A 20,172-nucleotide genomic window follows, 5' to 3' on the forward strand; every position below is an offset into this window, starting at 1 on the left:
CTCTCTGGCTAAAACCTCATGGGCTCTATCGTTGGATTGGCCTATAAGCTGCGCCCAGCGCCCGGCGCAGCGCAGATTAGTTGGCGTGGACCAGCCCATTCGATATTTTGGTGTCGGCGCTACAGGCGGCCTTAATCATTATAACCACGCATTTTAAGCGTACAATTATGCACAATCTGGTCATTGGAGAAGTGCAGTAAACAAATCACAAGCTTCCCTTTTAAGCTCCAATTCCACGGAGCGATCCAGTCCGGTCAGAAAAGCCAAGCGCTCTGAGCTCACCCCCTCCCTTTCATCCCCGTCTGTCTGTCTCCATATATAGGCTATTATTCCATAATATTATGCTTCTCAAACCAAGATCAAAGTGAAAAGAATGTTCTAAACGCATTGGCTAGAAAAATATAGCCTATCCCTATGTCATGATGAGATTAGATTGGTGAAATGAATGATATCGTTTTCTCTCCCCTGATGCACAGGTAGGATGATGCACATAAATATAGCCTAGATTATGTAAAGTCATTGCAGAAATGTGTTTTTATTGTAAAACTAAATGTGAAGTAAGCCAAGTCTTATTGGAGCAACATCACAGTAGGAAGTCACAGTAGAACCGTGTTACGGCTGTCACTCATCTAAATCACGTTAAATCTGTGAGGGATATATATACCACCAGGATTACATATATGTTTCACATAGGGTTGGGTTGTGTTTTGATTTCGCGATTTTATTTTGTCCAATATTGAAATGTTCCACAATTGCATGTTGTATTAAGAGAAACATTATTTCGATCTACCACTTACCCTATTTAAGCTGATTTGGTTGCTATTAATTAGCAAACGGATTCGCCTCAATGCATACTGGGAGATTTCACATGTGTGGCTTTGTGCCTGTCTGATGCACGAGAGAGAGGGAGTGAGAGAGAGAGAGGCGGGACAGAGAGTGAGATGGCAGAGGAGAGCTCCGCGCAACCGGCGCACTGAATAGGCCTGGTTTTGAAAAGCGCTAAGCGCAAAATTAACGCCAGGGCGGAAGATATCATTAGGCCGGTATTTAAGGCCGAAACGCCCATTCTGGCCTATTCTGGCACTGCGCCATGCCTCTTTGGCGTAAAGCGCATTTCGGGGCCTAAAACCATGTTGCTATCTTTCCGAGGCAGGCGCAAGGCATGTTTTTTTACGTTTAATGCCAGTTTTTGCGCCTAAGGCCTGTACCAGGATAGGGCCCCATGGGCTCTATCGTTGCATCGGCCTATAAACTGCGCTTAGTGCCAGGCGCAGCCCAGATTAGTGGGTGTGGACCAGCGCACTCGATATTTTGGTGTCGGCGCAACAGGTGGCCTTAAGCATTATAACCACGCCTTTTAAGCGTAAAATTATGCACAATCTGCTCATTGGGGAAGTGCAGTAAACGAATCACAAGCTTCACTTTTAAGCTCCAATTCCATGGAGCGATCCAGTCCGGCTTCAGAAAAGCCGAGGGCTCTGATCTCCCCCCCTCCCTTTTATCCCCTCTGTCTGTCTCCATATATAGGCTATTATTCCATATTATTATGCTTCTCAAACCAATCTAACTGCAGTTTAAATACTGCAAGCATGTAAATACGCTACACTATAGCAAGATCAAAGTGAAAAGAATGTTCTAAACGCATCAGCTAGAAAAATATAGCCTATCGCTGTCATGATGAGATTAGATTGGTGAAAGTTTGTCCAGAATGATATCGTTTTGCTACCTTTTCTTCTCCCCTGCTGCACAGGTAGGATGATGCACATAAATATAGCCTACATTATGTAAAGTCATTGCATAAATGTGTTTTTATTGTAAAACTAAATGTGAAGTAGGGCCAATTTATTGGAGCGGACATCACAGTGACACACATGACAGTAGAACCGCGTTACACTGTCACTCATCTAAATCATGTTAAATCTGCAAGGGATATATATAGCCCCAAGATGACATGTATGTTTCACATAGGGTTGTGTTTTGATTTCGATGTTTTATTTCGTCCAATATTGAAATGTTCTACAATTGCAGGTTGTGTGTTAACATTACACATTATTTAGATCTACCTTTCTATCTATTTCGGCTCATTTGGTTGCTATTTATTATCGAAATGTATTAGCCCAATGCATGCTGGGAGATTTCACATTTGTGGCTTTGGTAGGGAAGCCAGGCAGTAAACATTTGTTTGGGCAGAATGATCTCGTTTTCTCTCGCCTTTTCTTCTCCCCCACTGCACAGGTAGGATGATGCAACAGCCTCTGAATGTCACAGGCTCAAAACTGTCATGTTATAAAAAACTGTCATGTTGTTATACTATGTACGGTATAACAACTTATTTTTTCTATCCGACTTGTGCCTGTCTGAGCGAGGGAGTGAGAGAGAGAGAGAGAGGGGGACAAACTGAGATCAGCAGAGCAGAAGCTGTGCGTGGAATATCTGCGGCGCACTGAATAAAGCCTGGTTTTCAAAAGCGCAAAGCGCTAAATTAACGCCAGGGGGGAAGATATCGTTAGGCCAGTATTTAAGGCCGAAACGCCCATTCTGGCCTATTCTGCCACTGCGCCACGCCTGTTTGGCGTACAGCGCATTTCTTCGCCTAAAACCATGTTGCTATCTGCCCGAGGCAGGCGCAAGGCGCGTTTTTTTGCGTTTAAGGCCAGTTTCTGCACCTAAGGCCTGTGGGAAAATAGAGCCCCATATCTCTAAAATGGAAACTTGTGTTGTCTTTAGCATGACCACCATGCAATTTTGAGTTTATCCAATGGGGTTTTGAAAGGATTTAATAAGGGTTTGAGAACCCATGGAGGAACTAATTAAATCCTTCAAATAAAGTTAAAACATTAAAGATTGCAGTAACTGATCATTATTATTAATATTCAACCATATTTAATTACTATTAATAAGAGCAATATTTGAAGTGTCTCAGTAATGAACTGCCACCATTTGAAAATGTGACACATATTCTTACAAAATGATTGCTGGCATTAAAGTAAAACTAATTTTGGCTTATTATTATTATTGATGTTATCAATTAATTAAAGACCTTTGTACATCAAGAAAAATGAACATTTAATAACATATCTGAAATACTTAAAAACATCACATAATTATTTTGCTGAAACGGATCAAGAACATTTTGGAACCAAACCTTCATCATTATGTCTGTTCAAAAGAGCGAGCTGGCGATCAATAGCGACGATGGTCTGCCAATATTCATTGCAAACTCTGGACCGGAGGGAGCGGATCGGCTTCTCCCTCGACATATAATATTGAATAAATATTGTTAAACCTCTTTCACCCTGCTGGTCCCATGGGTGGCTCCATCATTACAATGATGTTGTGTGGCCAAGCTTTGTTTCAAATTCTAGGCAAGATCCCAAAGTTTCCAAAGATACCAAATACATAGGGGATTGGGAAAGACTTGTTTTCCATCTGATGTAATGTAGCAACGTCTTGGGTTTGAATATTTCACTTAATCTACAGTAAGCAGCTACAGCTTCACTGAAGCGCTGGAACGAGCAGATGCATTATGGATGTGACATTGTCATACGCAGTATGGAAAACATATTTTCTTTTCTAACTTTGAAGCTACTTAAGGTGAAATATGAGGGGGGAATCAGAGCTCAAGGGGTTAAAACTCCCTAGCTGTTACCCTGCATATCTTAAAAGGATCAAGCACTGACTGGTCTGAGCGCAGTGAGCTCACGTGAAAAGCCAATTCACGACACACTGTCCCGATTCACCACACACTGTCTATATCTAGCTTACATTTCCACCAATCATTTTTCAAAGCACGCAATGTGTAATTAGATTTTTTTACACTGTTTTTCGTTTATTTTAAAATATAAACTTCACAGCGTCAAACCTAGCGCTAAATTAACTGCTGTCCCGGCTAACAAAGATGCCCTTCATAAAAAGACATGGATGTGACAGTAAAGTCAGTAAGATGACTTGTTTCTGTTCTGAAGGATTATTTCCTGGAGGAGACTTCCTGTGGTGTGAGCTGACTGACAGGATGCAGAGCGGAGCAGAACGCAGGAAAAACACTCAACTCAGCTCAATAAAATAAAGAGAAGACACAAACTGTGACCAAACCAAATGAAGGATCCATGTTTACTGTGTTGGATTCTATACGATGGATGGCTTTGTGTTTAGACTGTATAGTCATTAGCTGCCATTAGAGTGACCAGATTCCAACAAACCAAATGTGGGACAAATAGTATGTCTAATGCCCCTGCAAGTATCCAAAAAAGAAAATACATTTAGATCAAGTAACTTTACAAGGCATTAAAAGTGTTCATATGCACGTCCATACATTAAACAGAATTTCACTCAATGGCGTTCCTGCTCTTTATGCGACCGTGCCTATTTTCTCCATGCGTGGGTTTCCGCCGGGTCCTCCCGTTTCCTCCCACAGTCTAAAGATATGCTGTGTTTGTTTATCATAATGCATAATCTAGTAAAATGTGTAGTATGTATATGATGTACTGTAACCTATGTTGTGTGTATACTAGGCATCTCGCGCGCTACGCTCGCTAGCTCGGCCGCTGCGTGGCCTGGTCCGCCCTGCAGCTTGCCAAGCTGGCCTGCAGCTCACATACGCAGCTCGACCGCTGTGCGGGCTCACTTGCTCTTATGACATCACTGATGGTGTCACAACTTTGCATCACTGATGACATCACAATTGCTCTTATGACATCACTGATGATGTCACAATGCCTATGACATCATCATCAGTGATGTCACAATGCACAATTTTTCAAGTGACATCACTGATGTTTTGCTCTTATGACATCACTGATGACATCATCAGTCTTATGACATCACTGATGACACCATCACTGATGTCACAACTGCCTATGACATCAGTGGGACAAAAATTGAAACAGACAGAGATTGCCCACTTAATAGGATGACTGTGATATTATGTAAAGCCCTTTGAATGCTTGTGTGTGATAAGATAACTGAACTGTAAATGTGTTTTAAAAAGGAAAAGATCAGATTCCTTGAGTTGTTTTTTTAATGCTTTTCAGACTTTACAGAAAATCTCCGAGCTCCTGTCTGTCTCCATGCTGACTGGGTTTTCCTCCTCTGTCTCTCTCCTCCAGTGATGATCCTGCTCATGCTCTCCTTGCGGACGCACCGCAAGAAGCCCTACCTGTGCGACGAGGAGGAGAACGTGCATGAGAACATTGTGCGCTACGACGATGAGGGCGGTGGCGAGGAGGACACCGAGGCCTTTGACATTGCCGCCATGTGGAACCCCCACGAGGCGCACCCCCACCCGGGCAAACTGCGGCAGGACATGCTGCCCGAGATCGAGAGCCTGTCGCGCTACGTGCCCCAGGCCTGCGTGGTGGGCTGCGGCGGGGGTGCGGACAGTAACGTTCACGGCTACGTGCTAGCCAAGCTCCTGGAGGCCGACGTGGACGCCTGCGCGCCGCCCTATGACTCGCTGCAGACCTACGCCTACGAGGGAGAAGGCTCGGTGGCCGAGTCTCTTAGCTCGCTCCAGTCGGGGACGTCCAACACCGACCACGAGTACGACTACCTCAATGACTGGGGGCCCCGCTTCAAAAAGCTGGCTGAGATGTACGGCGTGCTGGAGACAAACAATTCTCCATTGTGGTAGGAGGGAACAATGGAACTTTGCCTTTCTTAGATCTGAGAAATGACAGCGACTGATAGACGAACACAAAAACACATTAGAGAAGCAGAGAGAAACAAAGAGATCAAGGCGTTTGATGGGTGTGCTCACTCCCACATCCCCCCACTGTAGCACTCGCGTTCCGCCCGAAGCCTCGCCCGATTCCCAGCCCAGAGGAGAGCGAGCCGGCGGTAAATCTCCACCCAAGGGAGGGGCTTCAGAGAGCGTCAGCGCCTCACGAGGCGTGCAAAGGAACCGGCTTCAAAGCACACGTTAGCTCCCCTGACTGCCCAGCCACAGGCACAGCCCTTTGCTTCAAAGGGTTGGGTGAAATATGGCAGAGATAAAACGGACTCCTCCAGTTACACACCGTACCACAGTGACAGGAGACACACTCTGAACTGCTGATCCCTGCTTAGTCTGGGATGAGCTTTGCTTCTTTATGACCCAAGCCAAACACAAGTTTGCTGTTGTTGTTGTTAGGGCTGAGTATCGTTTAAAAAATTGCAATAGCACTACCAATACCAGTAGTACCCTTAATGTGATACAGATACCGATACCAATAGATTACTTCATTTGATACCATTTTGGTGGCATCTCGGCACACTGAACTGCCAACTCATACCATCACATACACCACGCTCAACTTCGCCCCCACAACCTGTATGGGTTGTAGCTGCTGCAGTAGTGGGCCAATCACACGTCGCATTTTATTGAAGAACGCTTGCAGCGATTGGCTGCGAGCAAAACCATACAAGTCATTCTTTTCTAGATCTGTGTAGTAAAAGGATCGAATGCAGGTATCGTTTGACTGGAGAAGTTTTGATACTACTTGGTAGTACTGGGTTATTTCAGTGAGTACTGATACCCAGCCCTAGTGATGACTTTGTTGGAAAACTGCCATTTCTCCCCATGTGCTCCATATGTGGCTGTCTTAATTTATTCATTTTTGTTCCATGATGTGTTGTATTTATATTTTCGCTAACTTATTTAGGTACTTCAAACCAACGCTGTGCTTACTGTCACTGTAAGAGTGAGGAAATGTTTAAAAGGTCAAATGTATGCTGTAACATAAACAATGTAATGGTTTTCAGTATGTTTGAAAAAGACTTAGCATCTCCAAGTGTTTTATGACATGTAAAGGAGATGGCAACGCTGTAATCCCATGTGGATTTTGAAGGTTGATTTTGTTTTAACTGTATTATTAATTTTTGTATCATTTTGAACTCTTTTTATTGTAGCTGTTTACTTTTTTCTTAACCTGACGCTGCCAGATGGTTTGTTTTCACATAACCATATTGGAACGAGTCGTTCTGGAAACCGTTTCAAAGGGCAGGCACTTAAAAAAAAACTGGCAGGTGATTGGATGAACTATCTGTCTGTCACAGGCTCTCTCTCAGTGGCGTTGCACCAAAGCCTGCCTGTAGCTGCCTCATAGGATGCTGATTGGTGCGAACCACTGGTGGTTCAGGATTCAAACCAATAGATTGGAGCGTGGCAAGATGGATTTGTCGTGTGATTGTGACCTCATGATCTTGTGCGAATCCAGCTGCCTCACAAGGTGTACCCCTCCCCCCCCCCAAAAAAGCATAAAGCAGTTATGCGTCGATAAAGACAAGAGGGAAAGTATTGTGATGTAACCTGAGACGTGCAGCTCTGAGCAGATAGACCTGCATACCTCTCAACATCACAGACAGACCTGCATACCTCTCAACATCACACGCGTACTTCACCTGGATGAGCACACTTCACTTTCGTTTGGGATCCACCATCGTGCCAACCGAAGTCGGACAGCAGAGAGGCTCCATCCTGCCAGAGATACTGTGCTCCTTCCCAACCGCCCACATCATATCTCCCACCACACAACTGTGGCTTAATCCTCCAATCCTACACAGACTCGAGAGACATTGATCATCTGCATCAAGTGCCAAATGTAAAAAGGACATTTTGAGAAGAAAACATCCACAAAACAACACCAAAAACTAAAAATGAAATGAAAACAAAGGGATTTTCAAGTTGTGGGGGAAAACGAAGATAATTTTGGTAATTTGGTTGGGTTTACTTGAAATCTATGTGGTCAGTCATGCTACAGTGTGGTATGTGAATGTAGATATTTTTTGTATTCTTGGTAATAAAAATTGACAAAATATTGTTGTTCTTCTGTCCTTAAAATAGATGAGAATATAGTTTGCTGTATTCACAACACTGATGCAATGAGAAAGACAATCCTTTTGCAACATCTTGGTGGCAAAATTTTCAGCATAAAGTACCTCTTTTGGCACAACATTGTGCATTCCCCTGAAGCGTGACAGAAATGTAAGCCCTTCAAAAGATAAAGTAGCTATTTAAATTTGCAATCATATGCTGGATTGTCCTCCAAAGTGTTATTGCAGATGATTCACTTTTCATTACGGTTTCCCTCAAAGTCTTTAATTTGGTTGACTTATTTTGTTTTGCGGAGATAATGCTTAGCGTTGATTAAAAGCTCATCCCCGTCGCCGCCTGCCGTACCTGAGCCCGAAGCCTGGAGCACATCACACATCGTTCCATCTCACTGTTTTCATAATCATATTTATATGAGCAAATTACACATTTGCCAATAGAAATCAATCAATTATAAACAAGTGTCTCTTCTTAATTGCTTGTGTCAGTCAACAGCAGCCCAAATGATTGACAACACCCCAGACGGCAGAATAAAATCTTGGCAGTTACTACTACTCTACAAACGACAGATTCAACGTTTCTGAACCAAACATACGGTGCATATAAACATTTCAAATTTACCGACATTTTCCAACGGCTCTAACAACAGCAGACCCTGGCCCGGGGTGATGTCTTTCTTCAAGACTAGCCTTGACAGGCGAGACAGCTCCATGGCTATGCCCAGTCAGAGCCCTGTGAGTCTTCATTCAGCCAAGAGAGGTAGTCGGTGAACCGCCTGACGCCTGTTTGCTTTGAGTGTATTACTTGAAGGTGGTTGCTGGCACCTCCATTGTGGAACAGGTGCTGTGTGCCACTACGCAATAGACAACGTATTCACTGGGCCCCTGTTCTGATGGGCCCGTCTCGGCCCGGCCAGGGAGATGTCTTGTATCAATGTCAGTTGGTGGCCTGCAGGAGGCAGGTTTTTCGACATGAGTGGGATCTATCCTGTTACACCCAACCTTACATCTATCTGGTGAATAGGTGAGGTGTATTATGATATACAGTTTTTTTTTTTTACCCATATTTAACCAGGTTAATCCCAATGAGATCAAGGATCTCCTTTACAAGGGAAACCTGGCCAAGACAACTGCATAAAAAGTTACAGACAAAACAACAGGAACATAGAGCAGGAGTATCTCCCATTCACAGAACCAAGGTTACCACGTAACCAAACGTTTACGCCATCCATCCACCCCGACCACAGCGTCCTTACTGAGCAGCACCATGCTATTGTAAACTGCCAACATCGTATTCAGACGACCAGGTTGCCATGAAAGGACATCATACTGTAGGGGAGAGGAGAGGAAAAGCGAGCAAAGGGAGGACAAAGGCAAGGGAAGTGAGGAGAGAGGTCGAGGAAAAGATAATCTAAGCCATAACGTGCCCCATATTATATTTTCCACTGCGCAGAAATCCATATCCAATGGGAATTATAAGAAAGTCAAAACAAATAAAATAGAAATAACACTGCAATCATTGACTCTGGATTACCTGCTGGGTGGCAATCAAGAGTGAAATTGTATAGAAGATGGGTCTATAATATTCCCAGGAATTCAGGTTCCACTTAGGTGCGTTCCTATCCCATGCATACTGAGCAGAGAGCTCCAATTACACAGCGGTGACTTTGCCCTGATTCGCCATGCCTTGTCTTAACATTTAAAGACCCCCTAAAGTCATGGTTTAAGATTGATATCAAATGGTCTACTTTGGATAATAATTTGTATCCGATGGTTTTTCTAACAACAACAATAGTTAAAATATTTTGTTAAAATCCTTAAAATGACTTCCCCTCCTGCCTCGTTGAAAATTCCAAAGGAACCAATCAGGGTTATCTAGAACATAACTAGCCAATCACAGCATATAAACAAGGGCTTTAACTGCTGAATACTGGACGGGGATTGGCTCCAGTATCCGTGATGTCATGAATCATGCTTGTTGAAAATGGCCTTTTCAGTGAGCACAGAGAAACATATGTACATGTAAGTTACTACATAATGAACTATTTGTAATTAGACATGAACACCAATAATTACATTGGTGTTCATATGTAGTTAATGTGTAGTTAGGGACCTGTAAAATAAAGGGTTGCCAAACTTTCCACTTTCAGCAGACTGCACAGACATCATGCTGCACAGTGAAGCTCAAACATCCAACTGAAGGAGGTCTTTATTTTTCTTCAACAATGTCTCTCTATCCTGTGGGTTCAAATTAGGGCTGCACGATATTGGAAAAAACTGACATTGCGATATTCCCCGCCCATGCGATATATATTGCGATATGAAAAAATACAGATTTTCACCAGATTACCAGAATAGCTCTATTTGAAAGAAAATAATATTTCTAGAATGATTGGGATGATTTTGTAGAGGAGTCCATCTGATTTTGGAGGGGAAATTAGGTATTTTAATGTTTCTCAACCACTGGGCTGTGACCTACTGGTAGGCCTCAGAGCGTCATCTATCAGGGTGCATACACATTTTGACCAATGGATTTCCATGACTTACATACATGAAAAAGTGAGTTATGACATTCTACTTTAAAATGTCACTAGCCTATACTTCACTTAGTGTAATGCAGCCTTTAAAACCAGGGAAAGACAACATGTATGCTGTATCACCATATTACCATCCAACATCTAAGACCATATAGTCTCAAATCACAATATGGATATAAATTTGATATATTGCCCACCCCTAATATTGAGTGCCAGAATCTACCTCCCAATGATGCTATTTGCAGAAAAACATTAGATTTAATTGATTATAATCACTGCTTTCAACTTCTTTCGTTCTTCTAACGTTTCAATAAATCAACAATGAAACACCGCTGCCACTTCACACATGGTTACTTCACACACTTGGTCTGACCCCCCTCCAGAAATGACCAAGTGGTACGCTCCGCATTTGGGGAGTTCCGGTTTTTGAGCGCACGCAGGGCAGTACAGAGACGAGGATTCACATGCAGCCGACCGGTGACAAACAATTCATTCGTGAAAAGTAATAAATATACATTTAATTGCCCAGCTATGTCTATTGTCTTTTTTTTATTTTCACCGACATGTTTTGTGTAAATGAGTCGCTATGTATGATTACCTCTACCGTAACGTTACTGCTATCATCTGATGCATCATCAGACTGAGGGGGAGAAAGAGCTGCGGTGATACACGGTAGGGATGGGCATCGAATTTCGAATTTTCGAATAATCGTTGTTATTATCAAGGTCGACTTTTATTATTGAAATTCGAAATTCGAAATTCGAAAAAAAAAAAAAAAAAAAAATGATTTTTTTTTTTGTGTGAAATGTTGCATTGTCTCCCCTGATTCTAAGTATAGTCAAATCGCTTGGTTTGAGCAAGTAAAACAATTTTTATAAGCATTTTAAGCAAAGTTTATGGAAAAATGAATGGCGGATGAAATCCCATGAAGAGGGAGAGGGGGTGACTTTGGCACCCCTTTGGCACTCAGACCTGAGCCTACTAAATATTTAATGAACCACTCATGATTGTCAAAACTGTTTTTTATTTTCGAAAATGTCAATGTCATGTAACATGTTCTTTACTTCAGTGGTGCAATGCTTGTTTGAGCTAAAAATCCACAGCAGAAGCTTTTTATATTAATTAATAAAGCCGTAGACTTAGAATCAGGGGAGACAATGCAACATTTCACTCACAAAAAAAAAAAAAAAAAAAAAAACATTTTTAATTTTTTTTACATTTTTATTTTTATTTTCGAATTTCGAATTAAATTCGAATTTGGCCAGCGAATTTCGAATAGTGTTTTTGCTAGAAATGCCCATCCCTAATACACGGACAACTTCTCAGTAATCACTTTAGCCTTCGTGTCATAAGTTGCGGTCTTGCTTTTTGGTGTTTCAAGAGTAAATATCTCCACTCCACGGACATGTTGAGTTACAGCAGCCAGCCTGCTGTATACTAGTGCGCTGCAAGCTGTGGACAAGTCCGCCTCCGCAATCACATCGTTTACAGACAGGCTACTGTCAGCGGGGTCCACCCGCTATGCCGACCACCCGCAATGCCGACCTTAGGTTTAGGCGTGGGGGTGGGAGAGGTTAGGTTTTTGGTTAGGGTCTGGGGGAGGTTAGGTTTAGGCATGGCATGGGGGGAGGTTAGGTTTGGCGTGGGGGCTGGGAGAGGTTAGGTTTTGGGTTAGGGTCTGGGGGAGGTTAGGTTTAGGCATGGGGGGAGGTTAGGTTTGGCGTGGGGGCTCCACCAACACGCTGCACGCCGCCTCGCTCAGCTGGTTCTGCTTGTGGGCTATCGGCATTGCGACCTGTCGGCACAGCGGCCTGTCGGCACATAGACGCGGCACCACTGTCAGCAACGCAACATATTGCAAAAACAATTCAATTGAGCTCTCTGTGCATGTTTGTTGTGTTGAAGCTAAGCATTAAATGAGTGAGTACAGTAGCGGGGCGTCTCTCTCCTTTGAGAGAACCTCATTTCACTCAGTAGGCTACCCCTAAAGTGAGAGTTTATCAAGCAACATGACGAGTTAATTTGCTTTTGACATCGCACGTCCTGCGATGTGACTATCGCGCATGCGCACATTGCGATGACGATGTGTAAACGATATATCGTGCAGCCCTAGTTCAAATCAGGGCCAATATGTTTGAGTTGAATCAGAAAAGGTTGTACACATTGGCCCTGATTTGAACCCATAAAAATCACACTGCAAACAGCTAGGCTTCGGGGTTCATTTGTCGTGCGTTTCCTTCAGTTTCTGCTCACATCTGAGTGAGAGAGAAAAAACACTTCAGTTACGACTGAGGCTTAGGGCTTAATTATTCAACAAAACAAAAGCTGGAAGCATTATATTCTCTAAGTTAGCAGACGCCTCACACAGTCTCCTCAAAGACATGAAGGATCTGCGCTCCTCACTAGGGCTGCCACAAACTATTATTTTGATAGTCGACTAGTCACCGATTATTTTAACGATTAGTCGACTAATCGGATCATATCGCACAATTACTCAATCGCTCTGATTTAGCTATCATCAGCTTCTAAATTTAGCTTCAAGTTGTTTTAAGCATGTGCCAAATAAAAATAAAGACAAATATAGCCGCAAGCGGCAATGGCAAGGGTTCAAGCCTTGTGCATATTGAACACCTAATAGTCCTTGAGGCAAATTTGTAGAGCACGTTCAGGTGAACATGTGGAAAAAAGTTGCTTGAAAATTGGAGAAACAGCCTGGGAGTTACAAACGGGTGTGAAGTTACGGCATATTTTGTGTTAGGCCACGCCCACCTTTTACATCTGCGGCGCCCCCTTTTGGTCAAATTGCGAAATAGCATGTCAGAAATGCCATTCCAGATGAGGCTGAGAAGTTTGCAACCGATTATGCGAATGGACTTGATTTACAGCTATTACATGCTTACACCATAGACCCCGCCCAATTTCACCAATGATGACAAAACTTCTGATCTTGACTAGGACATATCTGCCAAGTTTCGCGTCATTGGACAAACAGGTGCGGAGTAACGGCCTTTTTTGTGTTAAGCCACGCCCATTTCAGGCGTTTATGGCGCCCCCTTTTGGTCGAATTGCACAAAACTTGACACACATGGTCGGGGATGGTCTCCGAAGATCCCCAACAAGTTTCGTGAAGATTCGTTAATCGGTCATGAAGTTATGACAATTTAGCTGAGAGGCCATGCCCTCTCACAACTTTAACGATTAATAACTCCGAAACGAAAGTAGATTTCAAAAATTCAAAAATCACGATTGTAGACCTTGTTCCATAGATGGTTCCTGGCGATTTTGGTGGAAATCGGTCAAACGGTCTAGGAGGAGATGTCAAAAATGTGTTTTCCAAACTTTTCAAAATATCTCAAAAATTTTCCAGACGGACCTTGAGGGTCCTTGAGGCAAATTTCTAAAAAAAAAGTTTGAAAATCGGACAAAGGGCGTGGAAGTTATGGCCTTTAATGTAAAACCTTTAATTATAGCGCCACCTTCAGGCCAATTCAAAAAGTGTATTGAGCAGCAATTAGCAAAAAATGCCAAATTTCAGGTCTCTGCCATTTACCAACTCACGGGAATTTGCATCGGGGCAGATGAACAACAAGAACAAGGACAAGAATAAACCTGCACAAAAACAATAGGGTTTCAGCCCCTTCAGGGCTTGAACCCCTAATTAATGATGATAATTCACTCAAAAATAATATTTTCATGAACTTTAAAGTTTAGAGCATGTAGCAGCATATTTATTTCTGGCATCAATGTACTTGCATGTAATAAATGTAAAATAGTGCAAATTGCAAAACTGCAAAATAGTACACATTGAAATTGAAAACATATAGTGCAATGAAATATGTACTATCCATTGAATGAATAATGCAAAATAAAATTAGGGCACTACTACGTGGAATGGAAATGGAATCAAAAACTATTCACTATGTATGCAACCAAAATATCAACAAAAATAAATTGTTTCAGTCTTCTCAGGCATCAAACACATTTTTAAAGGTCCCAATTCGTGCAGCTGTAACCTCTTAAAAACATGTGTCTCTGGTCCATAAAACATGATTCTGGATTAATTTGTCGAAAATATAGCAACCCCGTTTGTTGTGACGTTGTCCCTTCCTCATCTCGTTGCATCCCAAGAATGGTCTGTTTCTATAATATATTCAGAACTAACAGTTCCCATTGGCCGCTGAGGGAGAGCCCGCCCCAGGCTCCCAGCGGCCAATCAGATTAGCGTCTGTGGACCAGCATGCTAGGTTGTGTCCACAACTAACGTTAGCAACGAGCTATCGCTAACTTAACGGTTGCTACGCTAAAGAGGACATCTCAAAATGCCTAGACTTACCGAATGCACCTCCGCAGTTGCTGGATCAGGTACAGTTGGCGTCGCTCCAGCTAGAAGTGTTAATTTTGTGGCTATAGACAAAATGGTGCAGGTAGCTTGTGTGAGAGAGACGCGCGCAGTATGCTTGAGGACCATCGTGACGTCCCAATACCCCGTCTGGGGAACAGAGCGTTAGGGGGCGTGGCTTGAAGGAGACTGCAGGGGGAAGCTGGATAGGGACAAATCCAACTGTGGCAGTTCTGAGCTTGTGACCACTCATTACAGGGAGGGATGACAGCAGTATATATGCATTTACAAGTAAAAACAGCTTTTGCACGGAATGGGACCTTTAAATGTCGTAAGTAGAGTGCAAACTGCGGAGTAAAATGAGGTTTCCAGTATTCCCGTCAGCAACACATGAGCTTAATGTTGCTATGATGACAACGTTACAGCAGGCTTTTAACATTAATATCGTTAGCCAATAGCTAACGTTAGCAGCTAAAACTTAACGTTGCGGTTGGCAGTGAGCTAACAAGCTAATTAGCCTTCATCTGCATTCTCCTCAACGTGCTTCCTTTTGAGATGCTCGCGCATCATACTCGTGCTGCCATGATAAGAGAGTTCAGCTTATTTAGCAGATTTTGCACTTCACATTATTGTGGGTGAAATGCTCCCACACTTATGAGGACGGCTAGACATTTTTTCTGTGGAGAAAGCACTGGGAGCTGCTTGTTTTTCCGGTCACGGTGATGTCACGTTTTCCCCGGATGATCGGTACTGCGCATGTGCATCAAAGACAGGACGGAGACGCCTGGATGCCAAGCCAGCCAGTGAGACCATCACCGGCAGCAGCTTCGGGGGAAACAAAACAAAGTTTTTTTCTTTTTTTCAGCTAAAAAAAAACATGCGATGACGTCGATTACCAAATACGTCGGCGACGATTTTGGTCATCGACGTCGTCGTGACTAGTCGACTAATCGTGGCAGCCCTACTCCTCACCACAATCTCTTGTCAGGAGCATTTGCCAGCGTACTCCTGTCTCCGAGTCTCTAACCCCCACCCCCCCAAGCTTCCCTTTCCATACTCTTTGTCCTGTCCTGCCGCCTGAATTAAATCCATAGACTGTATAAAAATATGGACGTATAGCCATCGTGACATCACCCATTGGTTTGCGTGGACTGCCATTTTGAAGCAGAAGTTCACATTTTCACCGTCGCATCTTAGTTTTTTGTTGTTGCCAGAAGTGATGTAAATTTGGAAGAGAAGAGCCGCAGTCCCGCCTGCTATTGGTCCGTGATCGAGGTGCGTGATCACTGCACAGGCAACCTGTCAATCATGCCTCAATGCGCAGCCTGCTTTTCTATTTGACTCTACATGGGCCCATGATTTACTAAATGAACATCATGCTGTATTGAAGAAGACTTGAAACTAGTGATTGAGACCATAAACTCGTTAGGAAAGTGTTTGCAGTCATCAATCAAGTCATCAATCAAGTGAGAAGTAGGGTCATTTTAGTTTAGACTTACTGACGAAGGCTTGATGCCGAAACGCGTTGAAGTTGGTTTTTAAAGTCAAATACAATGCCATGAGAATAAAGGCATTTTAACTTTTTTTTAAGAGTGTCTTGGAGTCTTTTATATTTTAGGGTCATTTTCCCATTGACTTCTATACAATCTGACTTATCTTTGCTGAGTTATATAAAAATGCACCCACAGTATTGTGTGTCATAACTGATGTTTTCGAGGGGAAACTTTTAATACGTCTATAATGTTTTTTAATTAAATAGCTGCATAGTATACCTTTAATGTTAGGAAATGTGGCAATGTTTTCAAATTAACACTACGTTCAAATGTACGTTGGAAACGCTCCTGTGGTTAGAGGACTTGTTGAAATGTTGATATGAAATGTATTTCAGTCAGGACCACTTTAGTCAAAAACACAAGACCACTTAGATCAATTTAAATTGTTTAAGTCAGACACAGCATGAAAGGAGGAGCTGGGGAGGAGGTGGGTTGCAAACAGCTTGTAGATGAAGCAGCCATGTTAGGCAGCAGACTGAAGCAGAATTAAAGAGGGTGCCCTGTTTGAGTTGAGCCAATTGAATGCATCAGCTAAGCAGTCAGCTGATGTGGGCTGCGTTTGAGATCAGCTCCTAATCAGCTGTGTGCTGGGTTTAAGCTGGGCTTGACATTCGTGGCCTGCCTGAACTACCGCGGTGCTCGATTTTTGGTTCACAAACTTTGAGATTCAACGTATCTGTGGTTTGCAGATACGTAACATACCAACATCTCATTCTGGTGACTGGGCTGAAAGTATTATATTTAATTTCTCTATCATGTTTTTCATTCTTCCTGCAGTGTACACATGCCCCCGCCCTCTCTCTCTCTCTCTCTCTCTCTTACTGGCTCTCTCTCCCTCTCTCACATGCCTGCACAACACAGTTTGTCTCTCTCTAAAGGACTCCCTTTCCTCCCTATTTTTTCCTTCTCTCTGCTGGTCCCTCTCTGAGCCGGGCTCATCAGTGCAGTGATGGCTTATTTCAGCGTTATCTCTGTAAGCTGCAGCAGAACATGAGCGTCTCTGCTGTGTGAACACTGCGTCTCCTGAGCATCTCGCACAGCTTCACACCAAAGGAACTCTACTTCTTCCTTCACACTTGGCTGCGTACACTGGTAACATAGCCTGGATAAATTCACCCAAAAATGAAAATTCAGTCATTATCTACTCACCCCATGCCGATGGAAGGATCGGTGAAGTTTTTTAGTCGACAAAACAGTCCTCAGAGCAAAACACCATTGCAGCATAAATTCTCCTAAGCAATTGAAGTGAATGAACCAACTTTCAAACTACTGTATAATAAAAAATCACACCCATGTGTTGAAGTGAGCGGTGCAGGCAGCGCCGCTGCTGGCCATTTGGGTGCCCCAAGCGTATTTGTTTTCGTGATGCCCATCCTCGACGCAAGAAAAACTCACAAATGCAATCTTATACATACTAGGCATCTCACGCTTGATTCCTAGGCTCGCATACGCAGCTCGACCGCTGCGCAGCCTCGCCTGCGGTATTGGCATGCGCAACACATAATTGCACAACTTTGCATCACTGATGACATGACTTACTGATGACATCACAGTGATGTCACAATGTCTATGCCATCATCAGTGATGTCACAATTGCTTGAGTGTAACCAAAAACCACAATTGCTCAAGTGACATCACTGATGATGTCACAATGCCTATGACATCATCAGTGCCTATGACATCATCAGTCATGTCATAAGATCATAGGCATTTATACTAGGGGGGGCTGAGAAAAAAATGATGGAGGGGAGCGCGAATGAACAAGCAGGAATGACGGTGAGCAACTCTATGCAGTGCAGCACAGAGCTGTCCACGGTGCTGATCACCATGGCAACAGTAAACATTCAACGATGTAGAAGAAAGTGAAGGCGCGCACATATAGCCAAACTCAAATGTATGCTGCACGGCGGCAGCTTTAAAAACTGATATTATACACATAACACATAGCCAATAAGATCAATCTCAAATGTATGCTGCACGGCGGCAGCTTTAAAAACTCATATTATACACATAACAAACACATATCCAATAAGCCCAATCTCAAAAGATAAACATAACGTTATATTGTCTTACCTTTAGCACCTGCCTCCCACAACTCCAAACGTGGCCTTTCTCTCTGGGTTGGCACTGATGAATGTCTTTATCAGGGCATCGGTGTCCAGGCTGTCCAAAATATGGCCATGCACATGCATCAAAGCGAGGTGCGTCAGTCTTTTTTGCGTCATTGTTGTGCATAAATATGTCTTGAGACGGCGCAGAGCGGAAAATGTCCTCCGACGAAGCAGCGGAGATGGGGAGACTTAGGCAAAGCTTTATGAGGTTTTAAGTTTCTTTGAAAAGAGACCTTGTTTGTGGATGGAGTTTATGTCTTTTACAGTGTTACAGGGAGAATCACCAACGACATCTCCAGACATTTTCAGTTGGTTCTCCAGTCGGGGTCTGTCAAAGTGCGCGGGGAGGGGGAGGGAAGCTATCGCCACCGTTTGCTCTTTGTTGGCTGCCTTAATAACAACCTTCTCTCTGAGAGCTGCTGTTTTCATCCCTTGGTCGAATCTCCTCTTTATTTCCCCTGTAACCTAACCAAGTCCACCGCCTCATGAAACTCGCGTCTCCATGACTGTTGCGCAACTTCTCCAGCTGTGTTGGCTAGAGTTTGTAGCATCCTATCCACCACTGCATCATCTCGCAGTTCTGCCATGTTATTTCCAAGCACATTAGCGCACTCGGCTGGGCCTGGGGCTGGCGCTTGGGAGGAGGCTGCGGCTGAGTGCGGCTGCGAGCTGAGGAGGGCAGCAGGTGACGCCGCAGGTGGATGCACCTCTGCCGCTACGGAAGTACTGGTGATCTTACCCCGCTAGCCGGGCGCTTCTCGCTCATACTGAGCACATTAGCGCCCGGCGAACGTCACGCATTTCCCATCAAACACTCTGCCATTTTCACGTCTAGGTATAAATGCCAGCTCCTACCTGAGTCTTCACGTGAAGTGAAGACGCTATCCGATATGCAACATCCTCCTCTTTTAATAACATATAGTGGCCTCGCCTCTTCCAAATTGTTGCATACAATCCACTTTTCTCTCTTTCAAAAACTGAAAAGCATTCATCTGGAGCACCTCGAGCAACCCGGAACAACGACTCTGTTTACTCACCAATGCCCCCCACACTTCCGAAATGGTATTGCACCTACATTTCTGCATTTGTGCCAAGCAGTAACAACGAAAAAGGTGCAATACCATTGCGGAAGTGTGGGGGGCATTAGTGAGTAAACAGTGAGTCGTTGGTCCGGGTTGCTTCAGATCAGAGAAGAAGAAGAAGCGGTGCTCCAGATAAATGCTTTTCGGTTTTTGAAAGACAGAAAAGTGGATTTTATGCAACAATTTGGAAGAGGCCACTAGGCCAGCCAGAATTTCTGGTCGCCAGTACAGGTGAGCCCCGTCTACCCGCTTTCCCTCTCAACAACAATAAGCTGGACTCTGGCCCCAAACCTATCAAGGCTGCTCTCCTCAATGTGAGGTCACTGTCAAACAAATCCTTGCTCGTCAGTGACTTGATTATCGACCACAATCTGGACCTAATGCTTCTGACAGAGACCTGGCTGGATCAGGATACCAATATGGCTGTTCTATCTGAGGGGGGGGGTAGCGATTATTTTCTCTGATAGATTCCAATGTAGGCAGGTAACATTTGGAGACTTTTCTTCCTTTGAATATCTTGCTGTCACCCTGAAGAGCTCCTCCACTGTCTTAATACTTATTATTTATCGACCACCAAAGTACTCAAGTAGCTTTTTTGATGAATTTGCTGAACTATTGTCATTAATTTCCATAAAATATAACTGCATTTCTATTTCTGGAGATTTCAATTTTCATATTGACAATGCTAATGACAATTCTGGTAAAGAACTGATCACTTTACTCGAGACATTTGAACTGTCCCAG

General features: G+C 43.5%; 1 protein-coding gene across 1 annotated transcript in view; it reads left to right on the top strand.

Annotated features, from left to right (window-relative positions):
- The window catches only part of LOC310771269 (cadherin-20-like), a gene marked incomplete at its 5' end in the record, with an annotated part of 44,354 nt that extends 38,233 nt beyond the window's left edge, over positions 1 to 6,121 (top strand). The window contains one exon of the mRNA XM_083631897.1: positions 5,106 to 6,121. Coding sequence (XP_083488023.1) covers positions 5,106 to 5,629 — 524 coding nt within the window. The 3' untranslated portion in view covers positions 5,630 to 6,121. The remainder of the gene's footprint in view (positions 1 to 5,105) is intronic.
- Positions 6,122 to 20,172: the final 14,051 nt, after the last annotated feature.

This window comes from Poromitra crassiceps, assembly GCF_964638095.1.
Source record: "Poromitra crassiceps genome assembly, chromosome: 2".
Lineage (NCBI taxonomy): Eukaryota > Metazoa > Chordata > Actinopteri > Beryciformes > Melamphaidae > Poromitra > Poromitra crassiceps.